Source organism: Elgaria multicarinata, chromosome 1 (genome assembly GCF_023053635.1).
Source record: "Elgaria multicarinata webbii isolate HBS135686 ecotype San Diego chromosome 1, rElgMul1.1.pri, whole genome shotgun sequence".
Lineage (NCBI taxonomy): Eukaryota > Metazoa > Chordata > Lepidosauria > Squamata > Anguidae > Elgaria > Elgaria multicarinata.
In genome coordinates this window covers 192,960,104-192,973,885 of record NC_086171.1, presented here as the reverse complement: position 1 = coordinate 192,973,885, position 13,782 = coordinate 192,960,104, and the positions used below count along the sequence as shown (strand labels likewise).

At 42.0% G+C, this 13,782-nt stretch overlaps 1 protein-coding gene across 1 annotated transcript in view; it reads left to right on the top strand.

The window, feature by feature from the left end:
• SULF2 (sulfatase 2) overlaps positions 1-13,782 on the top strand; it is a 127,043-nt gene that overhangs the window by 13,455 nt on the left and 99,806 nt on the right. Inside the window, exon 2 of the mRNA XM_063145779.1 lies at positions 4,879-5,124. Within this exon, the coding sequence (XP_063001849.1) occupies positions 4,932-5,124 (193 nt within the window). The 5' untranslated portion in view covers positions 4,879-4,931. The remainder of the gene's footprint in view (positions 1-4,878; positions 5,125-13,782) is intronic.

The following is a 13,782-nucleotide window of genomic DNA, read 5'->3' as shown; positions in this document are numbered from 1 at the left end:
GACTCACTGCAGATTGAGTCAGACACCACAGTGGAAAGTGAAACAAAGTCTGGGGTTGGGGGCAAGCCTAGGAAAGCCCATCAAACTCTGCCCCCAAACAGATTTCTTCAACATCCCTATTCAAGCCTGGTCATGGTTGATAACTACTTGGAACATGGAACACAATGGTTCACACACACACACACACACACACACACACACACACACACACGTGTTGTCAGGGTTCATTGAACGCACTGGAGGGTCACATCGTTCCTTGTTTTCTTTTAGCAATATGCTGTCTATTGCAGTATTTCAAATCGCATTTGAGATCCATTAAGCTTTGATAATATTCTATTGGAAAGGAAAGGAACCTCTCGTGCAAGCACTGAGTCATTACTGACTCTTGGAGGGACGCCAGCTTTCGCTGATGTTTTCTTGGCAGGCCTTATATAGTGGGGTGGTTTGCCGTTGCCTTCCCCAGCCATTATTACCTTTCCCCCAGCTAACTGGGTACTCATTTTACCGACCTCGGAAGGATGGAAGGCTGAGTCGACCCAAGCCGGCTGCCTGAAACCAGCTTCTGCTGGGATCGAACTCAGGCCGTGGTGAGAGTTTCAGCTGCAGAAACTGCTGCTATAACATACTGCAGAATAAGTTACAAGTTAAGAAAATATAGTGTGATTCCTTTATTGTACCACACAAAAGTTATTCTAATATGAAAAGTGAAAACTATCTCAAAATCATTTATGTATTTATTATTACGTTCATATCCTACCCTTCTTCCATTATGGAATTCAAGCTGGGTACATGTGGTACCCAGGGTGTTTCCCTTCTAAGTGCTGACCAGATCCAGACCTGGTTAGCATCAGCAAGGTGGCTGCCTCATTTGCCTTCAGATCGTGCCATTATTCTTAGTATTAGTAATCCCTACCTCCAATGTGTTTAGAACACCATAACTCAGTAGTAGTACATCTACTTTCTATGAAAAAGGTCCCAGGTTCAGTCCTCAGCATCGTCAGATGAAAGGGTCGGGTGGAAAGTCATGAGAAAGATGTCTGCCTGAGATCATGAAAAGTTACTGCCTGTTGGAGGCTCCAATACTAAGCTTATAGGAGGTTAGACAACTGTTCTGACCTTCTATAAGGCAGCTTCCAAAGTTCCATATGTGGGTCCTCCTCTCCTCGTTTTACCATCACATGTGAAGCGGTTTAGGCTGGCAGATGCTGCTGCAAAATGAGACAGATTTAATTTTGTCCAAGTCTGACACTCTGGATGCTTCCAGACAGACAGTTATAAGTAGGGATGTGCACCGCCTTGGATCCGAACCCCAAATCCAAAGCAGATTGCAGTGGTTCAGACCCTTCTGAACCGGATCTGAAGCAGTTTGGGCAAAGGTCAAGGTGGCCCAAAGCTGAAGCCAATTGGCTCCAAAGCTTCGGACTGCCTCGGAGCTGCCCTAGCCCCCCACCAGTCTCCTTACCTGCTGCCTCCATCGCTGCCACCATCTTTCTTCTGGTGGCTTCCGGTGCCACCGGTGGAAATGAAATGTAGGCTGCACGATTTTAAGTTATCGCGTGGCCTACTCCCTTTCATTTCCGGCAGTGGCACTGGAAGCCGCCAGAAGAAAGATGGCGGTGGCAACGGAGGCAGCAGGTAAGCCCCCCTCCCCACTTCCCACTTAGCTCCATCCTCCACTGCTACCACTGGACACAAGCCGCCACCGGCGGACCCAAGTAACCCCCCCTGGCCCTTCCCCACTTACCTAGGTCCAAGGACGCTGAAGCCCGAAAGTAGCACCCTCCATCCACTATACCATACCGCTGTCTGTCACCAGCTTTTGTTCACCCAGGTCCTCTTTCTGATATGTCATCCATAGTTGCTGTCTCACAATTTTGCAAGCCATTCCACTATCCCAAGGAAACAGACAATTAGCCTCCAGTGTTTTTTTCAGCTGCCAACAGATTTGTAGTAAAACACATTTTATTCATAGTATGATGCACCTAATGTGGGCTCTGCATTGCCATGAAAACCTAGCTTGTAATACAGTTGCAGCTGAAAGAGGACGTTATACATTTTTCCTTTTGCAAGTCAATACAGTAACAGGACACAACATACTTTCTTTAAACCAGGGTTGGGTAATGGTTTACTCGTGAATTGGATCAGAACAACAACAGCTTTTCCCATCTTGATCTGTGCAACTCTTCTGCATTCCCTTGCATTAATTTGGACTAAGCCTGTCCTAGTAGGATATAAGTGTGTGATATTGCTGCCAGAGGAAACGAGAAAGAATTGGTCAGCAAGAAAGTGAACCTCTGTCCCTCCCGTTCTTTAAGGCAGTTTTCTGCTGTATGTAGATCTCAGTCAAGTTGGTGCTAATAGCAAAACAGCCGCAGTGCATTTGACAATATGTGTAAGAGTTCTTAATTGTAGCCCACCAGCCCGTTTAAAATTAGTGTTGGGGCTCCGAGGAGATAGAAGTTTCCAATTTCGGCTGTAATGCATTTGAAAGTGGTAAAATTGATGATTTCCTGTTCCATTAAGGCGGCTGCGGTTTTTTACCCCTGCATCCTGAAAGACTTGCCGTTTGCATACTATAATAAGCCCATCGTTTCTCCTTGGCCGACCCAGTAGGGCAGAGATGTAAAACCTAAGTGAGTGGGGTGGGTCAGATTTCCCACCCAGCATCTGCCTAAGGGCTGTATCCATAATTTGTAGAACTCTCATCTGATTAAAGAAATCTTAGTTGATTAATTGTATGATATATTTTTGTCAGATCAATTGACTGATTTTTATTGCATCAATTTGCATATGAATAAAAACAGCTCAGAACTAAGGAGTATTTGTTTTTAGATTTTGCTATGGGCCTCAGAGAAACACATGGAATGAGGAAAGAGAGGGTACCTCAGAGGAGGTGAAGTTTCCTTAGATGGAGTCAGACCATTTGTCCATCATCTAGTTCAGTGTTGTCTTCACCAACCTGGTGCCTGATATTTCATATTACAGCTCCCATCAGCCCCACCCAGCTAGTAATCAGGATCCAGGGGTGGTGGGAGTTGTTGTCCAAAGCATCTGGAAGGCTGGTCTACACTGACTGCCAATGGCTGTCCAGGGTATTTCCCAGCTCTACCTGGAGATTGAACTTGGGACCTTCTGCATGCAAGTCCTATGTGTTACCACTTAGCTTTCCTAAGTGAGTAAGAGGAAAGAGGGGTGTAGAGAGTCATGGAAAGAAACTAAGGGAATAAGGCTACTCTAGGGTAATAGAAATGGGGATTCAGAGGGAGCTGTAGTATTGCAAAGGGTAGAGTGCTACAGGGTGCATAAAGAAAAGGGGGTAACTGGGAAATGGGGCTACAGAGATACCTGTTAGTAAATAAGAGATGGGGGGTCTCTTTTAGTTCTATCTCATTATGGGTTGTGATAGAACTAAAGGAGCACATTGCATTAGAGATGGGTTAAAATGAAGATGCTACAATAAAATTGTAACAAAAATGCTTTTATGTACTTAATGTAGCTGTGCAGCCTTCTTGAATTAGTAAAATACAAAAGTGGCCCCATGAATGATTTGAATTGTTCACTACTACAAGTTGTATTTCTTTTACTACACAAACGCAAGGCATGGCTGGTCTGTGCACAGTTTGCCAGATTAAAAGATAGCAACTCTATTCTCTCTGGGGTAATAATAGCTGTTGGGTTTTGGTTTACGTCATTGTGCATGCGAGTAGTTGTAGTCAATAAACTGTGTTTGGCAGCTAGTGAATTTTTTTAAGAATGTGATCTCGGAGTCTGTATCCTTTCAAAACAAACCCAAAGCCCTATGAAATGACCCAAATCTTATTGACATAACATGGAACATCTACCCACGGATCCAGGAAGTTCAGAATTAAGTTTGTAATACCATCCTAAATTCATCTTGTATTATTTCAGGATACTTGGAAACAAATTCAGGCATGGTATAAATAGGCACACTTTTCCTCAAATTCCAGGAGACATGCATTTCATTCTATCAGGAAAGAGTTTGGCATGATGCTGATGTTTCCAATAACATTATGGCATTAACTTGGGTATCTTACAATCTTGCCTTAATTGTTTCTGTAGACAATTTATGATATGTTAAGTAAATAATAAATAAGAGACTTGGCTGTTAAGAAAACAACAAAGGTCTTGATTCTTGTCATGAACTGCTTGCCATAGACTAGCAGTCCTATTCAATCCTTCAGATTATTTCTCTGTTTGATAGAAATGAAGAAGTCTGCAATTTTATTATATATTTTATAAAACAACAACAGCGTAATGTTCACTCTTGGTGAGCTTTTGATCTTAATGCCAATTTTCAGTAGAAAAGACATGTTTTGTTAGGGTATCTAGTGAACTCTGTGGCAGTTTCCTATGTGTTCTATGTTTGCTGTGATAGAGAATCATAGAATAGTAAAGTTGGAATAGTAGAGTTGGAAGGGGCCTACAAGGCCATCGAGTCCAACCCCCTGCTCATTGTGGGAATCTACCTTAAAGCATCCCTGACAGATGGCTGTCCAGCTGAAGCATAAAGGAGAAATGCATGTCTTCAAACTAGAAGACATACAGTACATGTCTGGTGGGAAATTACAGTTTCATTTCATTGATTTTATTTCAGTTGGCAATGGCTGTTTGTATGTTCCATTTTTATGGACATGCACCTTTCCTACCACTTGACATGTAACTTGTTAATTGCTTGTTTGCATCTAGCACGTACAAATGGTGTGGTGCAGGAGTATTTATAGGTTGGTCTTCAGAAATATGATGATCTTCAGACTTAAGTTTTAGAGCTTTCTTTGATTAAAAATGATTTATACAATGCATTGGGATTTTTATTGCATATATACACACTTACCTGCTTTCTCTTTTCCCCCTTCTTAGATCTGCCTTTGAAGAAGAAATAGAAGAGATTCCTTCACCTTTGTTTGAAGAGCATGCAAAATCAGCACAATATGGCACAGCATAGCATTGCTGTGGGATTATTCATAATAACTTTCTTATCCTTGCTGGATGACAGTTCAGCTTTCCTATTAAATCAGCGTCTGAAGGGAAGATTTCAAAGGGACCGCAGGAATATCCGTCCAAATGTCATTCTTGTGCTTACTGATGATCAGGATGTAGAACTTGGTAAGAGCTCTAAACAGGTTTGCATGACAGTAATTGATACATGTGATATGCTTTTTTGCTGGACCGACAGTTTGCTCTTCCCTACATTGGTGTAGGATTTCATCTAGATTCTTATGCGAGCTATAACTATCAAACTTCAAAAATATGAATGAACTGTTGCATTGGTGCTATAAAGGGTCAGAATACTGAAACCTATTTATGGAAAGTTGAAGATGCAACTGTTGAGAATGATGATTAAACAAGAGTTTTGGTCATACAATAACACTTTGGATTGGCAGTTAAATTGATTGAGATTTCTTTTCATAAAATAATCTTTGCAAAATGATGTAAGTAACAGAAATGGGTAACAATTGGGCATTCATATTAGAAGTATTCTGTTCAAGTTCACTATAGACTTTTTTCACACATTATGAGGACTGCATAAAGAGAGTACACACATATGGGCAGGAGTATTCATGCTATCCATGTTCCTGACCTCCTTGTGTTGGGTCAGTTTAAAGCAGAGCCAACCTTATCATGTAACAGGTGAAGTGCCCGCACCAGGCAATGGAGTGTGAAGAGTGTCATGTATAGCCCTACTGCTCCTGTATTGGGAGTAGGTGATGCAGGTAATCAATCAAAAACAGATTCAGATTCAGAAGACGCCAAGCCAGACACCAGGCAGTTAGAGCCAGTGGGGGAAGAGGTTCATATGGGAGAGGCTTCAGCTGAAAATCATACCCCCTCCAGAGTCTATCTCTTCAAGGCCAAATTTTATGCTTTCAGTGGACAGGGAGTCAACTTCCGGAGGTGAGCATTCAGAAACCTTACTTGATGCTAGGAATTGCCAGAAACTAAAATGTTCAGTGAGGTTAGCGGCAAAGCGACAGTCGGACAGATTGCATGAGAAGTCATCCATGCATCAACCACCTTGAAGTTATGGACATTTGAAAACCCTTTTCTTTTCTTTGAACGGACAGTTGTCTTGCTTAGTTTGCATAGTTTTTGCCTAAGGGGGAGTTTCACAGGAGGTGCCTAGTTTGTGTTACAGAAGTGTTTATTGCTTGCAATAAAGCTTTGTAAATTGCCTAGCACTTTGCCTCATTCGTCTCCCAGAGAAAGCTAGAGCAGCAACAGTACACGACAAAGAGCAATGAATTGCCCCCCTCCCTCCACCAGGAGGGCTCACATCCTCCAGTGGGCGTTCTGGAGAGTCCTGACAGCCATTCTCCCACCATGGCATTTGCCACACGGACAGTGGCCAGCGGGGCTCTCTGGTGCAGCTGCCTTCCCTCTGTTTCCTTCACCATGCACCACCCTTACTTTTGCTGCCGCTGCCTTAGATCTATGGAGAGTCATATGGTCAAAAGAAGTGGTTGTGGGGCTCTCGCAAGAGTGTGGCAGGAAGGGGAGTGCAATGCAGCAGAGGTGGGAAGGTGTAGCAGCACATGATCTCTCCCACCCCAGGCATAAGACAGCTGGCACTAAGGCTTTTGGGGTGCTAGAACTGTATGTGGCTCTTGGCCTCATTTCAAAAGCCTTCTATGAATGATCAGTACATATCAGTGGCAAGCGTGATCTCTCCCTCCTTTGTTAGCCCAGTGAGTAGGAAGGAAGAGGCTGATGGCCATTGAAAGGACAGAGGGATAAACGATGGGTAGCCTTGCCTCATTTTGGCTCCGGTTCTGCCCACCACTGGCTCCAGTCCCACCCATCATCATGTCCCCCCCCACACACACACACTCCGACAGATTGTAACTGAGGAATTGTGGCCCTTGACAGGAAAAAGAAAATCCCCACCCCTGACTTGAGAGCTTACGCAGTTTTAACCTGCAGTGCAATTTGAGAAACCTGCTTTTGTGGGGGCTCCCAAACACTGGGAGAGTCCTGTGCAGTTATACAGATGTAGGCTTTATGCAGACATTCAACTGAATGCAGAGAAATCAGAAACACTATCCCACTTCCTTCTCTATGCATCCACTGAATGCAAATACATTTCCTTTTGATTTGTTTAGTAAGGGAGAACTGCTGTACTAGCTATTCTTCGTTGTTTTAAATAACACCATTTGTAAACCGGGCACAGCAGCCCAGAACGCAACTTTGATATAATTTGAGAAAAGTACAAGGAGTTTAGAACTTTGGTACTTCTCAGTGGAATTGTGAAGCAGCAGGGATTATACAAGGTCAGAAATAGTTCACTGCCCTCCAGTCTACGAAAAAAAAAGAAGACGGTGGTGTGAATGATGTCATAATAACTGTATAGTAGACTTTTTTTTAAAAAAAATAAAAAGTGGAGGAAGGCTTTGAGGACGTGAGGCAACAACCTGGATGAAGGGCTGCAGTGAAATGTTTGATCCGTGCATAAGAAATGAGCACACTGAGAAAGCTAGTACCAGTTTAATGAAAGTTAGGAGCTCATTAAACTTTCACATGAAGAAATCCATCCGGGGAGCTCTAATCAGGAACAGTTGTGTGATTGTGTGTGTTCCAACTGCCCTCATTTAACAAGGACCATGTCTATATTCTATCTCCTTTCCCTAGTAAATCACTTTTGCAGAACGCTTTATTAAAGCCGTGCTAGGTATGATTTGCTGCTAGAGTTCTTATTCTTCAAGGTTCATCAGCATCCTTCCCCTGTCTCTAGCCATTAACTCAATTTGGTAGGGAGGGTGGGGGATGCCCCAAGTGCAGCCTTCCCCAATCTGATCCTCTCCAGATGTGTTGGACTACAATTGGTCATGTTGGCTGGGAATTATGACAACTGTATTCCAAGATATACGGAAGACAAGTGCTAAGGCGCACCATACAGTAAGAACATAGAATCATAGAAAGTAGAGTTGGAAGGGGTCTACAAGGCCATCGAGTCCAACCCCCTGCTCAACGTAGGAATCCACCTTAAAGCATCCCTGACAGATGGCTGTCCACCTGCCTCTTGAATGCTACTAGTGTGGGAGAGCCCACTACCTCCCTAGGTAATTGGTCCCATTATCATACTGCTCTTAGAGTCAGGAAGTTTTTCTGATGTCCAGCCGGAATCTGGCTTCCTGTAACTTGAGCCCATTATTCCATGTCCTGCACTCTGGGATGATCGAGAAGATATCCTGGATCAGACCAAGGGTCTATCTAGTCCAGCACTCTGTTCACACAATGGCCAACCACCTATCGACCAGGAACGCACAAGCAGGACACGGGTGCAAGAGCACCCTCCCATCCATATTCCCCAGCAACTGGTATGTATAGGCTTACTAGTGTATATAGGCCTACAGTCCACAACATGCCATTTTATGCACCAAGCAGTGTTCTAAACTGTTGTCCAGTGTACTGTGAGGCAACCATGGCTTGCTATGGTATCTTTCTATCCAAAGCATAAATGCCCTCTTGGCTTTTAAACCAGTGAGAGAACAAGCTATTGCAGGGTAAATGGATCTAGCAGAAGGACAGAACTTTCAGAAGCTTTGGTGATGGGAAGCCAAGGGTAGTGACCCTTAGATCGAGAATAGGTGTGTTACAAGTGTGTCCCTATTTTGACTGGTGAAATGTTGGAGGGGTTGCTGTGCTACTTGCCCAAAAGTATTTTGGATACAAGTAACTTGGAAATTGGGTGCTCTTGACCTATCTTTGGTAGCCAGATGTTTTAGAAAATGGTATTGTTATTTTTTCATATTATGGCCTTATGTGTAAGAAACTCCTATGCTGCTGGCCGTTGTGTGCTTTGTGGTCATTGCCTGTAGGTGCATCAAAATGAAAATGTCCATGTTTGAGACAACGTACTTTTGTGGAAGAGAAATCTAAAACATTAGTGATAATCTTCTGTAGCGACAGTTATAATTAACCAAGGAGGATGCATTATATAGTATTTGATTTTGCTTCTCTTTTTATCACTATTTTTAAATCATAATGTATTATTTAGATTTACTTTTTAATTCATACAGTGAGTACATCGTCTTTGTAGCAGTGGAAAAATAGTAATTAAAATGTAGTTTAAATAAAGCAAGTGTAGAGAAGGTTTGTCTTTGTGATTTTGGTGAGAATTTTCTGCATTTTAGAGCTAGACAGACTGGTTTCAATAATGCATATTCTAAAAAGCCACGCACATTATCTCATAGTCTCCTGTGACTAAAATCCAGAGGGTGGTCCTTAAAAATTTATCATGATCTGTTTTATGCCAGCCTGCTTGTCTCTGATGCAATTGTCAAAGTCCTCTGGGCAGTGTACTTCCTTTCTCCAATGATCTGTTGTCTCTTGCCAATTTCAAGCACAATGGCCCATGTGTCCACACAAATTAAGATGTGGCCAGAGAAAATGCATTTCATGAAGCCAGGGGGCTATATTCATCAGTCCCTGTTAGAAAATACGTGAGACAGCATAGTAGTTTGAAATAAGAATTGTTCTTAAATTAGCTTTAGGCTGAAGTGTCCAATTTTATTTGTTAGAAATGGACATAAGGAGTTAAAACATTATGATGGGTACAAGATGCCCATTGCAAATTGAATCTCTGCCAAGTGGCAATAAACTAACATTTTTTGGTAAGAGTTTGTTCATGCTTGCTGCAGTGTTCAGATATTACTAGAAACTCATTGGTCACAGGCCTGGTTGGAGGAAAGGCAGGGATGCACATTTAAATAAAATAAATAAATACGTACAGCTTATGTTGGCTTAGTGATATCCCAAGGCTTTCCAACAAGGTTTGGGATAATATTGAGGAATTGAATTAGCTTAATTGAATCTTGGGCCTTAAAAGCAGAATCCAACATTTGCAAAACCTATTAGCCCCACCCTACTCCTGTTGAGTCATTTCAAATCTGTAGAATTATTTTTTGAAAAGAGGGAGTGCCCCCTGTCCCATTTCCATTGCCCTGTACTTGTGGAGGGCGACAGTCTTAGGCCACGGCTAGACCTTCCGATATCCCGGGGATCGCCCCAGGATCATCCCTGTGCATCCACATGACGCACAGGGGATCCCAGGAGCAGGAAGGGATGATCCCTCCCTTGCTCTGGGATATCGGCATAGCCTTTAATCCTGCTTTTTCCCACGGTCTTGGGATGATCCCAAGAACGCGGGACATGTGGATGGGCATCGCAGTTTCATCCTGGCTCCTTGCGAGTAACCGCGAGGAGCTGGAAACCGTGCATCGGGCGCAGAGCTCCTCAGGAGCTCTGTGCCCATTGGGGGTGGGGGAGCAGGAGCGGGTTTTTGTAAAACACACACACACAATTACCTTTTGCACTCGACCGCTCAAGCACTCCTTCCCCTTTAAGAAACTTTTGTGAACCGCCCAGAGAGCTTCGGCTATTGGGCGGTATAGAAATGTCATAAATAAATAAATAAACCAAAATGGCGGCCGCAATGTCCTTGTCCTCCTCCCAGGACGTTGCGTGCCACGTGTAGACAGATGGGGAGATCTCTCGATCCTAAAATCGCAAGATCCTTGCCCCTCTGTCGCACTAGACCACTAGGTCTAGCCATGGCCTTAAGAAGAGAGTGTCTTATATCCGGGAGTTTCTCTGCATGGCTAGGAACCCTCAATTTCCAAAACCTTGATTTCTGAGTCCATTCGCTATCTCATAACAAACCATGAACTCATAACAAACCATGATGTGTCAATTTAAACATCACACCATTGGTTCCATTCCCTTGTTCTGAGGACTAGAACCTCGCAGTCCAGTCCTAACAATGATTACTTAAAATAAAGTCCCACTCATTTCGGTGGGACTTGCTTCCAAATAATGGAGCAATTAAGCCTAAGGCAGCAGGAATACAGTTTAGTATGTAAGCACAATTTATATACATTTTAACCAGGGTTGGTCCTCCCATGCAGCAAAGTAAAGCAACATGCTTAAGACACCAGAGCGTCTTAAGAAATTTTCTTCTGCTGCATAGTCATATATAGTGTGTAATTGGAAGTCTCTAAAGCAACCAACTAAAGAGCAAATCTGGGAGACTATGACTATGTATAAACTTACTCAGCAAGTGTAGCAAGCGAGTGGATCCTAACTTCAAGAAAGATATTATAGCACTATGGTTTCCATTTACTTCCTGTGTTGAAGCTCTTCAATCTTTTGATCAAATTTCAACCACGTACAGTTTTCTGACTAATAACACGTACACACAAAATAACATACAGTTGCATATACTCCTTTTATATGCTGTATAAATTATGTTTTTATTCTTTCATTGAATATAGAGCTCCTACTTAGGCCATCTTACTGCAGATGATCCATAATCATATAGGTTATAGACTAAGAATTATAACTAGTGAATTCCTTTGGTTCTTTATGTATGTTCTTATTATTGTTGTTGCTTTTATTTTGTTAACTCTCTTTTGGCGGGAGCCACTAGATGGTATAGGAAGAGTGCAAGACCAAAGGTTCATTGTGTAATCATCCACACCTCCAGTACAATTTCCTCGATGAGTTCCCCACAGCATTGATTCTGACCTAACATTTGTATGGGCATCATAAATGAATAAGGAACTGGGTGTGTACTCTAAAAAACATATATCCAAACTTCGGGGAATGAGGCTTATATGAGATGTCACAGGTTTGCACCCACCCCAATGGTTTGTTGGAGTGCAAGGCATTGTCAAGCATAGCAACCAATAACACCCAGTGTACTCAAAAATTAATAAGGAGCAGAGGGTATGCATCCCACAATAAGCATTGGTCCATCCAAACCTCCATAGGAGTGACCTTTACAAGACTTCACAGCATCATGCGTGGACCAACTCTTCATGTGGGTGCGAGACACATTTAGGCATGGCTCCCCCATGGATGTAATATCTAATCTACTAAAAATGTCTGAGAAACCAGGATGTGTGTACTCTCTAAACTAAGCTTTGATCTGCCCCAAATAATATGCCTAAGCCTCCGAGAGAGTGGTCTCCATTATATGCCAGAGCATTGTGTCCTATTTCAATGCTTCATTGGAGCACAAGATGGCAAGGATGGTATCTACATGCCAGTAATACCCAATGTATGTCGAAATGAATGCCACTCTATACCCCAAACCTTCAGAGAAATGTCCTCTCCAATGGCACTGTACTACGTTGGGCATGGGACACTGTCAAGTGTGAGGTTCAACGTCCACTGGGTGTAAAATCACCCTGTTCTTTACTGGAAATAGCAAAAAGCTAGCTGGGGTAACATGAAATGTATTTCCAGAGGTCGCAATTATCTATTTATTTTATAATATTTATATACTGATCCCCATTCAAGAATTTTGGGGCAGTGGACAAATATAATAAATGAATAAAAAAGAATAAAAGTAAATTTTTAAAAGAAACAAAGTGCAAATAAAACCACAGCTGGTCATTAAAGGATGGCTTCCTGGAACAACAATGTTTTCAGGAAGTGCCGGAAGGAATACAAAGTTGGTGCCTGCTGGATCTCCAGAGGCAGAAAATTCTTTAGCATGGGGGCCACCACGCTGAAGCCTCTTTACATTTCTGACACTAGAAGAAGCCCCAACACACATCCCTGACAACATCATGGTGCCACTTGAAATGTTGGTAGTACCTCTGTAGTTCTGAACTAGCAGATTGTGGAAAGTTAATGAGGCAAAGCCACATTTGTTTTCAAGAAGGTCCCAGTTGCTAGAGAATAGGCCCAAACATTGCACAGTGTGCACTATAAAGAAGGATATGTTTGAGAGAGGGTATTTCCAAGAGATCCAAAGTTGAGCCTTGCAGACTGGGGATGGGAAATGAAAGGTGGATCTTCATGGCCACCAAAGTGGACTGCATGGTGAAGCTCAGGAACTGTGCTATGAACTGAAATACTAGAACTACAAAGACATATAGAGGCCAGCACCTTAATTGTTCTTTTCCACCATTAAGGAAACTGGTTTCAGGAATAATGTCAACAACAAGAATAATTTAACTTAAATAGCAATGGTGACATTATATAGTTCACAGAGTACGTTTATGCCATAAACAGATTAAATAGCTTTCCAGTGGAGAGGTCTAGCCATAAAAGAGGTGCATGACCATGATCATTTTTATGTCCTATAAATCTATTTAGATCTCATAGAGTATCAATTTGCACACACAACCAAGATGTTTCCAGGTTATTAATGTTTGGTGATAATATTAGGTCAGTGATATAAAATGAAACACTTGCATGTATGATTTTTTTAAAGAGGTGTTATAGGATTTCATATTATATTCTGAACATGTACACTCCTTGTTTTGTAGGTTTGCCTATGTACACTCAATTTAAATTTGTCATCTAATTCTATTGGGAATTTAAATCACCAATAGGAACAAGTATTCTCTCAAAACAGAGAATACTTGTTTATAACTGAAAAGTATAAAAATTAAAACTCTTTTATTTAAAAGCAGGAGTAGATGGGGGTGTGTGGAATCCATATCAGCAAATGTTTAGGCATTATCACTGAATGGCCAGTTTGATGCTTTTAACCCAAAGTGCACGATTTAGTTAAAAAACAAAACCGGTCTTAAGCACTTTGCTAAAGAAAGTATGCTTAGTAATGCACTTTGATCTAATCTTAGTCTGCCTTCCTATAATGTAACCTACTGCCTTTTTTATCTACTTGTCTGTGGCAATGAAGAACAAAAGGCACCTGTCTCCTTTTGTGGAACCGTTTTAAATAGTTGGAGATTGATATCCAACTCCTTTCTCTAAATATATCCAGTTCCTTTTAATCTTTACTCATATTAC